The sequence below is a fragment of the Equus przewalskii genome, chromosome 10 (assembly GCF_037783145.1).
Source record: "Equus przewalskii isolate Varuska chromosome 10, EquPr2, whole genome shotgun sequence".
Lineage (NCBI taxonomy): Eukaryota > Metazoa > Chordata > Mammalia > Perissodactyla > Equidae > Equus > Equus przewalskii.
Window position 1 is genome coordinate 60,726,548 of NC_091840.1, and position 16,426 is coordinate 60,742,973.

The 16,426-nt window shown below is 46.0% G+C and overlaps 1 protein-coding gene across 1 annotated transcript in view; it reads left to right on the plus strand.

Annotated features, from left to right (window-relative positions):
- Positions 1-3,043: 3,043 nt before the first annotated feature.
- TNFRSF13B (TNF receptor superfamily member 13B) overlaps positions 3,044-16,426 on the plus strand; it is a 40,075-nt gene continuing 26,692 nt past the window's right edge. Inside the window, exon 1 of the mRNA XM_070561211.1 lies at positions 3,044-3,165. Coding sequence (XP_070417312.1) covers positions 3,105-3,165 — 61 coding nt within the window. The 5' untranslated portion in view covers positions 3,044-3,104. The remainder of the gene's footprint in view (positions 3,166-16,426) is intronic.

Here is a 16,426-nt window from a genome sequence, read left to right on the forward strand (position 1 = left end):
TGTTTGAATTTTTCTGTATTGTGTGCTCATTTCAACTGTTTAAACACATGTACGTGAAGGAACCGGCTCCCACACCTGGAGGTACACCACGTATCTTTACTCTGGGCTCCAAACTCTTCTGTCACCCCGACCGTGGAGCTTAAAATTAGAATTCTGCGTGCCCCAGGGAGACAAGCCAGAAAGGGCTGGTTTCAGAATGAGGTTTGGAAGGTTCAGCATGAGGTTCAGAAACCTCCACCACCTGTTCTGAGGGAGCCCAGCGCAGAGGGGGAATCCATTTTCACGGGTCATGAAATCCAGTTTGCCCAGTGACAATAAGAGTAATACTTCCTCGCGATGGTGGCGCCCTGGGGGTAGAGGTCCCATGTGCTCTCGTCTGTGCTGTCCTGTTGGAGCTTCGTGTTCATCCGTTTGATAGATCAGGAGAGAGTGAGGCCCACAGAAATTAAACAGCTCCCTCCACACCCCCATGGCTTTGTCTTGTCTGTTTAATGAAATCTAATCTCAAGTAAAAGAAGCCAGAACAAAGCAAGGGATGACCCCGTTCGCATGTTCCCATTTATAGGAAGTTCAGAAACAGGCAAAATGACTCTGTGGAGAGAGAAGCCGGATGGGCGGCTCTCCGGGCCGGGTGGGGAGCACTGCCTGCGAGAGGGAGGCGGGAGCCTTCTGGGGCTGCAAACGCCCGAGCCGAATCTGCGTGGCGCTGCCTGGGTATGCACGCGCCTGAACACGCATTGACCTTCCACTTGACACGCATCCATTTCACTGTATGTAAATGGCACCTCCAGCTAAAGAAAATAGAAAGCAAATAAAGTCCGTTATGTGTCAACCGTTCGAGCAAAAGCACTAACAAGCTGTGATCAGCAGCGAGACGTCAGGGACCCTGCTGTGCAGTTCTCCAGCCAGCCCGAGAGTCACGCTGGATTCTGTGTGCTTGTGTTTCAGTTCACGCCTGGTCTGTGCTGGCTTTAAAACTCCAGGGTGCCATCTCATTGACGGAGACCACGTATGCAGCCTCGGAGAGCAGCACTCGGTCTGGGGAGTCCGTTTCTGGAAGGCACGGTCTGCTCAACAGACGGAAGCATGCTTTCTAATGGTCAGAGCTAACGCCCTGGGAGCCAGCTGCTTTGTGAGTGGGTGAGCCCCCCGGCCCTGGGAGTGTGAAAACTGCAGGTAAGGGAGGGACGCCACAAGGGCACCCAACAGTGACTCTGGGTTGCTCCATTCCCACCGGCAGAAGGTTCCTGGCAACAGAATCTGTGATTGCCTCTGGCTCACTCTTCTAGCCCACCAGCCCGGCGGTGGTTTTCTTACTTTTCATTGACACAAGTAATCCGTGGTATCTTCTCCGTGTAAAAATTAAAACACTACAAATAGAGCTAAAGTCACCTTTGACCATCATCCCCAGTCCTTGTCCCTCTTGCCCTACCCGGAGGCAGCCATGGTCGTCACACGTCTCCTTTCAGACTCACATTGCGTTTACATGTATGCGACCGTGGACGAGGATGGAGCAGCCTGGTGTGTGGCTTTGTTTTTGTTTTACTAAAAGGCATCTTACTGTAAGTATCATGCTATAAGCTATGTTTTCCGCTCTATGACCTGTCTCGACAGTCTTTCCCGTCGCTGCTTACAGACCTGTCTCACTCGTTTTATGCGGTGCCTGGTAATCCTGGTTATGGCCTATGCACCTCCTTTACTCAGCCCTCCTCTGGGGGATGGGCATTTGTGTTGTTTCCAGGTGCTTGTCGGTACTCACTACACTTTGCTAAACATCCTCTTGCACCTGTGGCGTAGGGAGAAGGATGTCTGGGTCGTGGGTTAGGCGTTTGTTCCACATTTAATTGACCCCAGCAGGTTGCCCTCTGAACTGGTGGGGCCGACCGGCTCCCTGCAGCAGGGCATGCACCCACATTTCCCCAGCTCACCCCCAGCACTCGACACCATCAGCTTGAAGACTTGGCCAGCCTGATGGCTGAAAGTTAGTTTTTCATTGTTAAGTTGTATTTTTCTGCTTTTTGACGAGATTGAGCATTTTTTCAGGGTTACCAGCCATTTGCATTTTCTCTCCTGTTCTGCTCATCATCATGCAAACTGGCCTTTGCTTTTCCCCTCCTGCCCCCTCCAGCCCCCTCCAGCCCCCTCCTGTCCCTCCTGCCCTGACCGCTGCCTGGAGGCCCGCCCTCCTTCCCTCCACCTGCTGGATTCCTTCCCATGCCTCAGAGCTTCCTTCCTAAATGCCCCGGGCTCTCTGAATTCTGAATCCGTCCCACTCTAGCCTTAAGCCACTGGGCTTCCTATCCTCACAGGGCTATGGTACTAACCCTCAGTATCATCTAGTGAGAACTTACTCTGTGCCGAGACCTTGCTCTAAGAATTTGTGTGTTAACTCACTTCATTGTCATAACGACCCATAAGACAGTTACTGTTATCACGCCAGTTTTACAGAAGAGAAAATGGAGGCCCAGAGACGTTAAGTAAACTGCCACCAAGGCTTCCTGCTGGTCAGTGGCCGAGCCCAGATTCGAACCCACGCTCTAGCAGCAGCATCTGTGGTGCTTTGATAGGGTAAGGACAGGGCTTAGGAAGCACAGAGAACGGCCACCTAACCTGGCCTGGGGCAATCAGAGATGGCCTCCAAGAGGAGGTGACGCCTCAGCTGAGCCCGAAGAAGGAACAAGAGGCGATGACGGGGCAATGAGATAGGAAACGGTTGTCCAGGACGAGAGAAGGACCTGGGCAGTGCTTGAAGGCTGGAGAGCTGGTTCACTCCGGCTGAGCCTGGGGCAGGAGACCAGGTCCAGGTGGGAGCTCAGGGCCAGATCTGGGCAGTACCACAGTTTACACCTCATCCCAAGGCAGGGCCAGGCCTTCCCTGCTTTGTGCCCCGGGAGCAGCATGCCTGGGGGCTCAGCGGGCAGCGCCACACAGGACTCCTGGAGCATCAGGCCAAGTCCACCCACCTCAGCACCTGAGACAGAACGCGCAGGCGCGGGGCGGGGATGGGGTGCCGCTGATTTACATCCTACAGGTTGCGGGGAAAACCCAGGAAGTGCAGCCCAGGCACTAATCAAATGCAAGGCTAATAATAAACGTCCTGAGTAATGAGTGGCCTGGGCCGCAGCAGGCGAGGTGGCCGGAGCCGGGCGGACCGGGAGGAGCGGTGTGAGTAGCTGGGGAGGTGGGTGGGTGGGAGCGAGAAGGGCTTGGTGGGGGGCACGCCGCATGGGCTCCGTGGGGTTCAGTGGGCATGACACCTGCAGCAGATGGGCAAGCTCGGGCAGCCCAGGGCCGCCCACAGGCCCCCGCACGTGGAGAGCCCCGAGTCTGGGGGCTTTGGGGTCTGTGCCTTGTGTTCCAGGAGAGGAGCTGGGGCCGGAGGGTCAGCCACAGGGCAGCAATCCCCTCTGAGACTCCCTGCCCCAAGCTGGCCGAGGACCCAGAGCCAGGCTGGCCAGGACATTTTAAAAAATACTTTATTTTGAAGCCGACACAGGCAGAAGTAAGGAGGAGAGTTTAATGCACCCTCCTGCATGTGTCACCCAGCTTCACGTCTATCGATATGTGACCAACCTCCCGTCACCTGCGCCCCCGGCTTCCCCTTCCAGCCCCACCGGGTCATTTTAAAGCTGATCCCAAATATCGTATTGTCTGATTTGTAGATACTCAGGATTTATCTCCTAAAAACAAAACCAAAAAAACTAACCATCATGCCATAACCGTCCCTCCGTCTCTCAAGCAGCCGGCGGGGGTTCAGACACTCCACATTGTCTCCTCCGTGTCTTTTCCGGTGGATTTGCTCACATCAGGGTCAAACAGAGCCCACAGTGTACCTTTGGTGACAGGTTTTACTCTTACACAGTTCCCATTTTTTTTCCTTGCTGCTTATTTGTTGAAGAAGTGGGATCATCTATCAGGACAGGTTTGCTCGAAAGCAAAAACCTGGAAGCATAGGTCACTAAGCAGATGGAAGGATCCAAGTGGTCCCTGTGCAGACGGGGCCTGAGGCTGGGTCTGAGGGGGTGTGGGGTGACGGGTGCACAGTCTGCTCTGTCCCCCACACAGCGTGTAGGGAGCGTGTCTCTTCTCTGATTCCTCAGACGTATCCTCAGCTCAGGGCTCAAATGTAGAAAATCTCGGAGAGAGTTGACCGGGGCAGGGAGCAGAGGTTGTTTCGACACGGGCTGAAAGGCCCTGGGCCCCGGACACGGATTGGGAACCAGTCAGAACTGTGACCTGGCGCTGATGGGAGTTGCCTCATGCAGCAGACTCAGCCCTGGCTGGGGGTCGGGAGTTCTAGCTTCTGCTTCTCACGGACTCGCTATGTGACCTTGGATGAGCCCCTCCGCCTCTCTGGGCTCCCTTCAGCTGTAAAATGAAGAAGAGCCTCTGTTCCACCAGATGTCCCTCAAAAACGCAGAAGCACGTTGAAGCTGCCAGAGCCCTTCTTGAAGAGTCACGAGCAAGCCTCTGAGAAGGGCTCCAGGCAAAAAAACACGCTTTGACTTTCTTGAACCCAGCATTTTCCACACTGATTTGACCACAGAGGTCTTTCTTGGTGCAGCGCCTATTAACAAGCCGCACGCGTGAGGAGGCACAGGCAGGCCTCTGAGAACTGTCCCTTCCGGCCGCTCTCTGGGCTACGGGCACCAGGGAGCCGGGCCGCACACCGCACGCAGGCTGCCCTTGTCTGATCTAACCCACTGTCCGCCCAACCATCACTCCCCAGTGGGTTGGGGTGGGTAGCAGTCTCTCCCTCTTTTAGCCCCAAATGAGGGAACAGTCAAGGGTCTCTTTTGAATTTTGTTTGATCCATTTGTTTTTTTAAATTTGCTTTTTGAATGTATAGTACAGTCACGTGGTTGGAAGCTCAGAAAGTACAAAAAGGTGTGTAATAGAAAGCTTTCCTTGCCTGCTTCTCCTCCGCCTGCTCAGTTCTCGCCTCCCCCACAACAAACGGCTTTTTTAAGATGTAATTTATGTGCTGTAAAGTTACCCATTTAAAGTGTACAATTCAGTGTTTTTTAGTATATTTACAGAGTTGTGCAACCATTACTATAATCTAATTTCAGAACATTTTCATACCCAGAAAGAAACCTTGTCGCTCCTCACTTCTCCCCACCTCAGCCCTGGGCTCCCACTAATCTACTTTCTGTCTCTATAGATTTGCCTGCTTTTCACATTGGTTTTTTTTTTTAAAGATTGGCACCTGATCTAACATCTGTTGCCTATCTTTTTTTTTTTCTCCTCCCCAAAGCTCTCTGGTACATAGTTGCACATTCTAGCTGTGGGTCCTTCTAGTTGTGGCATGTGGGACGCCACCTCAGCATGGCCTGATGCGCAGTGCCATGTCCGTGCCCAGGATCCGAGCTGGTGAAACCCTGGGCCGCTGAAGCAGAGAGTGTGAACTTAACCATTCCGCCACAGGGCCCAGCCCCTCGTTCCTTTTTATCACCAAATAATATTCCATTTTCTAGGTATTCCACATTTTATTTATCCAATCATCAGTTGATGGATATTTGATTGTTTCTACTGTTTGGCTGTGAACATTTGTGTGCAAGTATCGGTGGACATGTCTTCATTTCTCTTGGGAGTGGAATTGCTGTGTTGTGTGGTAGTTCTGTGTTTGACATTTTGAGGAACCACCAAAGTGTTTTCCCAGGTGGCTGCATAGTTTTATAATCCCGCGTAATGGGGGCCGGTCCGGTGGCCAAGTCGTTCAGTTCCCACGCTCCGCTTCAGCAGCCCAGGGTTTTGCCGGTTTGGATCCTGGGTGCGGACATGGCACCACTTGTCAGGATGCTGTGGCGGCGTCCCATATAGCACAACCAGAGGCACTCACAACTAGAATGTACAGCTGTGTACTGGAGGGCTTTGGGGAGAATTAAAAAAAAAATCCCAGGGCCAGCCCTGTGGCCGAGTGGTTGAGTTTGCACGCTCCGCTACAGTGGCCCAGGGTTTCACCAGTTCGGATCCTGGGCACGGACATGGCACCACTCATCAAGCCATGCTGAGGTGGCATCCCACATGCCACAACTAGAAGGACCCACAACTAAAAATACACAACTGTGTACTGGGGGGCTTTGGGAAGAAAAAGGAAAAGTAAAATCTTTAAAAAAAAAAAAGTCCCGCATAATACCTGAGGGTTCCAGTCTCTCCAGACCCTTGCCAACACTTGTCACCGCCTGCATTTGTCATTATACCCTTCTCAGTAGGTACTCTGTGTGGTTTTGATTTGCATTTTTCTAATGAAAAATGATGTTGAGCATCTTTTTATGTGCTTATTAGCATATATCTTCTTTGGAAAAATGTCTATTTAACTCCTTAATCCATTTTTAAATTGGGCTGTCTTTTTGTTATTCAGTTATAAGAGTTCTTTGCATATTCTGGATACAAATCCATTTTCAGATATATGATTTGCAAATATTTCCTCCATGTCTGTGAACTGTCTTTTTATTTTCTTGATGGTGTTCTGTGAAACACATAAGTTTTTAATTTTGATGAAGACCAATTTCTCAATCTTCTCTTTAATCATTTGTGTATTTAGTTGTCATTGTCTAACCCCAATTCATGAAGATATACTCCTGTTTTCTTCTAAAAGTGTAGTTTTAGCTCTTACATTTAGGTCTAAGATCCACAGTGAGTTAATTTTTGTGTATGGTGTGAGGTAGGGATTCAAATTCATTCTTTTATTCGTGGCTATTCAGTTGTCTCAGCAGTATTTCTTGAAGACTATCCTTTCTCCCATTGAATTGTCTTGGTACCTTTGCTGAAAATCAATTGACCATAAATGTTAGGCTTTATTTATGGACTCTCAGTTCTAGTCTATTGATCTACGTCTATCTTCATGCCAGCATCACACTGTCTTATTCACTATTGCTTTGTAGTAAGTTTTGAAATTGAGGAGTGTCAGTCCTCTTGCTTCTTCTTTTTCAAGATCACTTTGCCTCTTCTGGGTCTCTTGCATTTCCGTATGATTTTGGGGTCAGCTTGGCAAATTCTTCAGAAATCCAGCTTGGCGTTTGATTGATTGCACTGAATCTGTATAACAGTTTGGGGAGTGTTGCATCTTAATGATATCGAGTCTTTCAATCCATGAACATGGGATGTCCCTCCATCTATTTAGGTCTTCTTTAATGTCTTTCAACAGTGTTTTGTAGTTTCCAATGTACAAGTTTTGCACTTCTTTTGTTAAATTTATTCCTAAGTATTTTATTTAAAACACTGTCTTTGGTTTCTTATGTTTCCTTACAGTGTTTCTTTATGTATATGCCAACACTTATAAGTATAGATTAGGACTTTCCCCCTTTTTGCAAAAAAAAAGAAAGAAAGAAAGAAAGAAAAAGAAAAGGAGCTTATGAGTCATGCTGTTAGGTACTTTGTTTTATTTTTATTTTTGTTTTTCCACTTAATATATCTTGGAGTTCTTTCCATGCAATATATAAAGAGCTTCCTCATTCCTCTTTTACTAGCTGCATAACAGTCCGGGGTATAAATGTACTATAGTTTACTCAGTCGGTCCTCTTTTGATTGACGCCTGGGTTATTTCCAGTTGTCTGCTGTTACGAAGATCGCTGCAGTGGATTTATCATTAAGGCTCTGGGGCACATCCTGGCTCCAACCACTGTGTGCAGGGTGAACACATCAGCGTTTTGACCAATGTTGCCCGATTGCCCTCCCTCAGGGCTGTTCCTGTTTCCTCTCCCTCTCTCAATGAGAGTGCACTTCCTCATGACCTTGCCAACAGAAGGTGTTGTGAAGCCTCCGGAGTTTTCACAGTCTCCTGGGGGAGGATCGCGTCAGGGCGGTCTGAATCTGCCCGTCCCTTTGGACCGAGACCAGCATCTCTGTGCTGTTTGTCCCTGTCTGTGAACTGTCTCTTCGTCTTTGCCCCGTTGTCTGCTGGCTGGCTGGTCTTTTTCTTTCTGTTGACTCTGTAGACCTGAGTTGTAAATGTTTTGTTCCTATTTCTCGTTTGTCTTTGGACTTCCCTTGAGTGTCGTCTGCCATGCAGAAGTCTTTTGTTTGGTTGTATCCTTGTTTTGTGTCATCTATTTTATCAATCTTTCTTTATAGATTTCGGATTTGGGGTCATTGTTAAGAAGGCCTTTTATACCCCAAGGTTATAAAGAGATTATCAGATGATTTCTTCTTTAGAATTTTTAATAATTTTCTTCTTTTTCACATTTAAATCTTTGACTGGGCTGTTTTTTTAATCTAGGGGAAATTATTTTCTGTGCTGGTTTTCTGGCTCAGTCAATTCGTGCCAAGAATTCTCTCACCTAAGTTTTGAAAGCGACAGCTAGGATTTCCGCTACCCCGCCCTCCCCCAGGACACCTTCGCCCTGAGTCCTGCTTGAGTGCAGGAAATGCAGACAGGGGAGGAGGGCAGAATAAAACTAAAATATTACCCTAGCCTGTAACACAGGACAAGAAAATGCATTGCTGTTCATTCCACAAGTCTTTGCTGAGGACAATTAGGTATAAGGTTTTGGGTCATTTATGAGCATTTACCAAGCACCTACTATGTGCCTGTATTGTGGAAGGCACTGGATTCAGAGATGAATGAGACAGTGTAAGGAGGCAGAATGGCAACTCCCCCAAATGGCAAATTACAAAAGAAGAAGCATCTGCAGGGAAAGGGTGCTCAGGCCACACAATCGTCCAGCAAGGCCCAGGTGAGACGGCGTGGAGGAGAAGCACGGTGATGAGGCGGCAATGGGGACAAGTGTTTGGAAAGCTGTGATGCTTGATCCATGAGTTGAGGTTCTGGGAACAGTTCCCAGGCCTGGAGTGCTCGTGTGATATTACCACTGCTATTAATATTGTAATCATTTTGTATTACTATAAAATGGTTATAAGTAACCCATTATATTTTATACCACTTATATCGAAATAATAACTACCACTTGGCAACCATATCTTGGGCCAGTTACACGCATATCATGTGCATGTCCTTGGGAAATCTTCCTCTGCAAGGGAAAGGCTGAGATTCCCATTGTACAGAGAAAGAACACCAAGTTTTGTGCTGCCCAGGTCCTCTCCCCAGCTGACCCGGCGGTGACTCAGAGCTGTGCTTTCCCCGCCACGGGCCCCTTTGCTCTCACACACATTCTGTCACTGAACTGAGGCAAATCACTTTTCAAAATGAGCTAACAGGAGGCAAAAATCACAATGGGTAGAAATAGGCCGCTATTTCATAAACAGAAACTAAGCAAGTGACTTGACTAGTCCCCCAGGCCATAATGTAGTTCTGACTTTAGATCCAGCGTGGAATGGAGTCCCTGAAAGTTGGCTTGGGGTGGGGCTGGGGCTGGCAGGGGTAGGGCTCAGAGCTATTTTCAATATTTCAAAAAAGCCTGTGAGAAATTATGCACCGCTAACTGAAACGAAAAGCCACCTTTTTCTCTTCCTTCTTTTCCCCTCCCCCTCTCCCACCTCTTCCTCCTCCTCCTTCATGATTAAAAACGGCCATTGTCAGTTCTCCAGCGTGTCACCCAGGTGTCAGGCTATGGCCTCCTCAGGGCGCACACCCATCTCTTCACTCTGGAATCTTCTCCTTCCCCCATCCCACCCATGACAGCCTGGCTTGTAGCCCTCAGCTCACGTTGTGTTTGCTCAAAGACGGAATGAGAAATTTCTCCTGTCTTGAAGCTTTTAATGTCCTTTCTTTTCAAGTCACATCTTGTAAAGAGGAAGAATGAGGAGCCAACACTTCCGTCTTCCTGCTCCTTTCTCATGGGGCTGAGAGCCCTCTGCCCACCACAGAGAGAGAGAGGGAAGTGGCTTAGCCCCTTGTGGCAGGCATTGGCCCTCGTCTTTTTGCCTTCCCCAGGTCCAGGCCTTGGCCAGGGCAGTACTCTGGGGGGTGGAGAGCGGCCATATTAACATGGGCAGCGGCTCAAGGAGGGGGAGGCCTCTACTAATGTGCTCAGCAGCATGCTCAGCACAGCCCTCGCCATGCAGATATCACTCACCATGGCCCCGTGAAGCGAGCCATAGACCCCATTTGACAGGGAGGTAAACCTGGGTCTCAAAGAGTGCAGTGCCACCCAAGGTCACACAGCTGGAGGTGCTGGACCCGGGCCTCATAGTCCAGCGGTTCCCGACCATTGCTGCCTGCTGCTTCACCAGCTTGTCCTCAGAGAGCCTCAGAAGATAATATGCTCACACTGCTGGTGCTTAACTTTGCCATTTTAGACATTCTGTATTATTTCCTGCTTTCTAAGATGAGAACTTAACTCTTACATCACCTTACATCTGCGTACACACAGTGTCGCCTCCACCCAGCCTCCCATAGAGCGGTGTTTAGTTAGATCCGTGTAGGCTAGGGGCAGTTCTGACGCAAGGAAGGGGCTGTCCCCATGGTGGACATAGTGACCCCAGGTGGATGTGGGAGGACCAGCAGACGTTACACCCAGACAGCCTGGCACCTTTGCCCACACTCGTGCCCTCAGGGGTTTCCAGAAAATCCATGAGCAACTGAAGTTGTCTTGGATCCCCCTAGCCAACACAGGTGCTCAAGGAGAGACGGTCCTCTTTCCTGCCAGCTAATCGGTTTGCCCTGAAATGTAAAACCCTCTGCGTTTTTTCTCTGTCCCGTCTCCTTCCTCTCTCTTCCTGTCATTGCCTTTGTTCATTGACGATGGTCTAATGACTGTCTCCCCGCACGCAAGTGACACAAGCCAAGGCCTCTGAGTCAGTCATTGGTAGCTGTTGACGTATTTATGACAATGTAAACTTTGTTCACAGCTGAGCCATCCGTGCACTGTGATTTTCCTGGAGCTGGCAACTCCTCAGTTTTCTCTGCATGCATCAATAAGTTAGCCCCAGCTCTGGGACAGGTCCAGCCTGGCAAGTGGTCGAACATCCTCTCTTATCTATTGTTTGCACGTGTTCGTTGGAGACACTCCTTCCTCTTTTCTCCTGATTCGTCTGGGATGGGTTTCCCCCGACGCCCACGGGCAGCTGTCCCTGGGGAGACCTCCTTCACCCTCCTTCCGAGAAATCCTGCCTTCGCCTCTTGGCTGAGATGGACCCTGCTTTCCTCCCCTCCTCGCTTTTGTGTTCACTCTCCAGCACGCGGAGGGAACGCGGGCGTGCTCTAAGGCAACGGAGCACGTCCCCCGGGAGCTGCCTGGGAACGGTGCGGGGAGGGAGGAGAAAATGTTTGAGATCTTGTGTGTGTCATTATATTTTTATTCGTGCCCATACTTGCTTGATAACATGTAATGTTCTAGATTGAAAATAATTTTCTATCATAAATTTGAAGCATTGTTTTACTTTCTTCTTCTTCTTCTTTTGTTTTTTTTGTGGTAAAATATATATAATGAAATTTACCATTTTAGTCATTTTAAGTGTGCACTTCAGTGGCATTAAGTACATGCATAGCGTTTTGCGACCATCACCATTATCTATACCCAAAGCTTTTTCATCACCCCAAACAGAAATTCTGTCCCCATTGAATAATAATTCCCAATTCCCCTCTCCCCCAGCTCCTAGTAACCTCTAACCTACTTTCTAACTCTACCGATTTGCCTACTTTAGTTACCTCGTATGAGTGGAATCACATATATTTGTCCCTTTGTAACTGGCCTGTTCCACTCAGCACAGTGTCCTCAAGGCTCATCCGTGTTGAATATCAGTACTTCGTTCACTTTAATAACTGAACAATATTCAAGTGTACGTGTATACATAGCACAATTTATTTATCCTCCCATCTGTTCATCAACAGTTTGGTTTTCCACCTTTTGGCAACCGTGAACAATACCGCTATGAATATTGTCTCTGTTTGAATCACTGCTTTCAGTTCTTTTGGTATCTGACTAGGAGTGAAACTCCTGGATCATATGGTAGCTCTATGTTTAATTTTTTGAGGAACTGCCAAACTGTTTTCTACAGTGACCGCACCATGTTATGTTCCCATGACCAATATGAGGTTTCCAATTTCTGCATATCCTCACCAACACTTGTTATTTTTCCCATTTTTGGTAATAGCCATCCTAATGGGTGCGCAGTGGTGTTTCACTGTGGTTTTGATTTGCATTTCCCTGATGGCTAATGACGCTGAGCATCTTTTCATGTGCTTGTTGGCCATTTGTATATCTTCTTTGGAGAAATGTCTATTCAAGTCCTTTGCCCATTTTTAAACTGGGTTGTTTGTCTTTCTGTTATTGAGTTGGAGAAGTTCTTTATGTATTCTGGATATTAATCCCTAATCAGATATATGATTTGCAAATATTTGCTCCCACTCTGTGAGTTGTCTTTTCACCCTCTTGATAGTGTCTTTAAAAAAATTTTTTTGTTTTTTGAGGAAGATTAGCCCTGAGCTAACTACTGCCAATTCTCTTTTTGCTGAGGAAGACTGGCCCTGAGCTAACATCCATTCCCATCTTCCTCTACTTTATATGTGGGACGCCTACCACAGCATGGCTTTTGCTAAGCGGTGCCATGTCCGCACCCAGAATCCAAACTGGCGAACCCCAGGCCGTGGAGAAGCGGAACGTGCAAACCTAACCGCTGTGCCACCGGGCCAACCCCTAAAATTTTTTTTTATTGAATTCATAATAGTTTACATCATTGTAAAATTTCAATTCCACGTTATTTTTTGTCTGTCACCGCATAAGTGCTCCCCTTCATTCCCTGTGCTCACCCTCCACCCCCTTTCCCCTGGTAACCACTGAACTGTTTTCTTTGTCCATGTGTTTGTTCATATTCCACATAGGAGTGAAATCATCTGGTGTTTGTCTTTCTCGGTCTGGCTTCTGTCACTTAGCATAATTCCCTCCAGGTCCATCCATGTTGTTGCAAATGGGATGATTTTATCTTTTTTATGGCTGAGTAGTATTCCATTGTATATATATATATATATATATACCACATCTTCTTTATCTGCTGCCGAGACCAGCTAGGCAGCGAGCCGAAGGAGCAGACAGAATTAATAAACAGAACACAATCTATATATTCAATGGGCCAGGGGACCATCAGTCTCAAGGACTGAGGTGAGGTCCCTCGGATCACCACATATTTATTTGCGGGTAAAGAATCACAGGCATGTACAATAGCAGAAACTCATGCCTGCAGGGATACTCAAGCCAAAGCCCAAAGGTTCTATCCTTCATCCCTCTGAAGCACACCAGCCCATCCCAGGTCATTCCCTTGGGGAGTATCTTAAGAACAATCAGCAAGGTATGCAGACAGTGTTCTGTTCCTGCAAGGGCCCCGCATTCCTAAGCCCCTTGCCTCCATGCTCGATAACATACTCCCCTCTGGCCTGAGATTCCAAAGCACAAGCAATCTGGTATAATAATTATGATAGTCAGCAGATCATATACCTCCCAGCCATGCGTTTGGAATTTATTTTGAGTAGGCTTAAAGCCTAGCAAGAATGCTGCTATGATCTCCTGCAGCATTTATCCGATCATCGGTCAATGGGCACTTGGATTGTTCCCATGTCTTGGCTATTGTGAAAAGTGCTGTGATGAACATGGGGGTACATATGTTACTTTGGATTGTTGATTTCAGATTGTTTGGGTAGATACCCAGTAGTGGGATGGCTGGGTCATATGGTAGTTCTATTTTTAGTTTTTTGAGGAATCTCCGTACTGTTTTCCATAGTGGCTGCACCAGTTTGCATTCTCACCAGCAGTGTGTGAGGGTTCCCTTCTCTCCACACCCTCTCCAACATTTGTTATTTTTACTCTTAGTGATTATAGCCATTTGAACAGGCATAAGGTGGTATCCTACTGTAGTTTTGATTTGCATTTCCCTGATGATTAGTGATGTTGAACATCTCTTCATGTGTTTCTTGGCCGTCTGTCTATCTTCTTTGGAAAATGTCTCTTCATATCCTCTGCCCATTTTTTGATCATGCTGTTTGTTTTTATGTGGTTCACTTGTGTGAGTTCCTTATATATTATGGAGATTAACCCCTTGTCAGATATATGATTTGCAAATATTTTCTCCCAATAGTGGTTTGTCTCTTTGTTTTGATCCTAGTTTCTTTTGCCTTGCAGAAGCTCTTTAGTCTGATGAAGTCCCACTTGTTTATTTTTTCTTTTGTTTCCCTTGTCTGAGAAGACATGATATTCAAAAAGATCCTTTTAAGTTCGATGTCAAAGAGTGTACTATCTGTATTATCTGCCAGGAGTTTTATGGTTTCAGGTCTTACCTTCAAGTCTTTGATCCATTTTGAGTTTATTTTTATGTACAGCATGAGAGAGTGGTCTTTCATTCTTTCGCATGTAGCTGTCCAGTTTTCCCAACATCATTTATTGAAGAGACTATCTTTTCCCCATTCCTGTTCTCAGCTCCTTTGTCGAAGATCAGCTGTCCATAGATGTGCAGTTTTATTTCTGGGCTTTCAATTCTGTTTCATTGATCTGTGTGCCTGTTTTTGTACCACTACCATGCCGTTTTGATAACTGTGGCTTGTAGTACATTTTGAAGTCAGGGATTGTGATTCCTCCAGCTTTGTTCTCTTTTCTCAGGATTGCTTTAGCAATTTGGGTCTTTGATTGCCCCATATGAATTTTAGGATTCTTTGTTCTATTTCCTCGAAGAATGTCATTGGGATTCTGATTGGGATTGCATTGAATCTGTAGATTGCTTTGGGTAGTATGGACATTTTAACTATGTTTATTCTTCCAATCCATGCGCATGGAATGTCTTTCCATCTCTTTATGTCATCATCTATTTCTTTCAATAACGTCTTATGGTTTCATTGTATAAGTCCTTCTCCTCCTTGGTTAGATTGATTCCTAGATACTTTATTCTTTTAGTTGCGATTGTAAATGGAATTGTATTCTTGAGTTCTCTTTCTGTAAGTTCGTTATTAGAGTATAGAAAAGCAACTGATTTTTGTAAGTTGATTTTGTACCCTGCAACTTTACTGTAGTTGTTAATTATTTCTAATAGTTTTCCAATGGATTCTTTAGGGTTTTCTATATAAAAGATCATGTTGTCGGTAAACAGTGAGAGTTTCACTTCTTCCCTCCCTATTTGGATTCCTTTTATTCCTTCCTCTTGCCTAATTGCTCTGGACAAAACCTCCAGTACCGTGTTGAATAAGAGTGGTGATAGTGGGCATCCTTGTCTTGTTCCTGTTCTCAGAGGGATGGCATTCAGTTTTTGCCCATTGAGTATGAGTGTTGGCTGTGGGTTTGTCATATATGGCCATTACTATGTTGAGGTAATTTCCGTCTATCCTCATTTTGTTAAGAGTTTTTATCATAAATGACTGTTGGATCCTATCAAATGCTTTCTCTACATCTATTGAGATGATCATGTGGTTTTTATTCCAAAATTTGTTGATGTGGTGTATCACATTGATTTGTGGATGTTGAACCATCCCTGTGTCCCTGGTGTAAATCCCACTTGATCATGGTGTATGATCTTTTTGATGTATTGCTGTATTCAAGTTGCTAATATTTTCTTGAGGGTTTTTGCATCTATGTTCATCAGCAATGTTGGTCTGTAGTTTTCCTTTTTTGTGTTGTCCTTGTCAGGCTTTGGTATCAGAGTGATGTTGTCCTCATAGAATGTGTTAGGAAGTGTTCCATCTTCCTTAATTTTTTGGAATAGCTTGGGAAGGATAGGTATTAAATCCTCTCTGAAAGTTTGATAGAACTCCCCAGGGGAGCTGTCTGGTCCTGGGCTTTTATTTTTGGGAATGCTTTTGATTACTGTATCAATCTCTTTCCTTGTGATTGGTCTATTCAAATTACCTATTTCTTCTTGATTCAGCTTTGGGAGGTTGTAAGAATCCAAGAATTTATCCATTTCCTCTAGATTGCCCATTTTTGTTGGCATATAGCTTTTCGTGGTATTCTCTTATAATCTGTTGTATTTCTGTGGTATCCATTATTATTTCTCTTCTTTCCTTTCTAATTTTATTTATCTGAGCTTTCTCTCTCTCTTTCTTTGTAAGTCTGGCCAGGGGTTTGTCAATTTTATTTCTCTTCTCAAAGAACCAGCTCTTTGTTTCATTGATCCTTTCTACTGCCTTTTTTGTTTCAATAGCATTTATTTCTGCTCTGATTTTTATTATTTCCCTCCTTCTGCTGACTTTGGGCTTTGTTTGTTCTTCCTTTTCTAATTCAGTTAGGTGTAGTTTGAGATTGCTTATTTGGGATTTTTCTTGTTTGTTAAGGTATGCCTGTATTGCAATGAATTTCCTTTTTAGTACAGCTTTTGCTGCATCCCATGTGAGTTGGTATGGGATGTTTTCATTTTCATTTGTCTCCAGATATTTTTTGATTCCTCCTTTAATTTCTTCAATGATCCATTGCTTGTTCAATAGCCTGTTGTTTAGTCTCCACATCTTTGTCTCTGTCTCAGCTTTTTTCTTCTAATTAATTTCCAGCTTCATAGCATTGTGATCGGAAAAGATGTTTGTTATTATTTCAATTTTCTTAAATTTATTGAG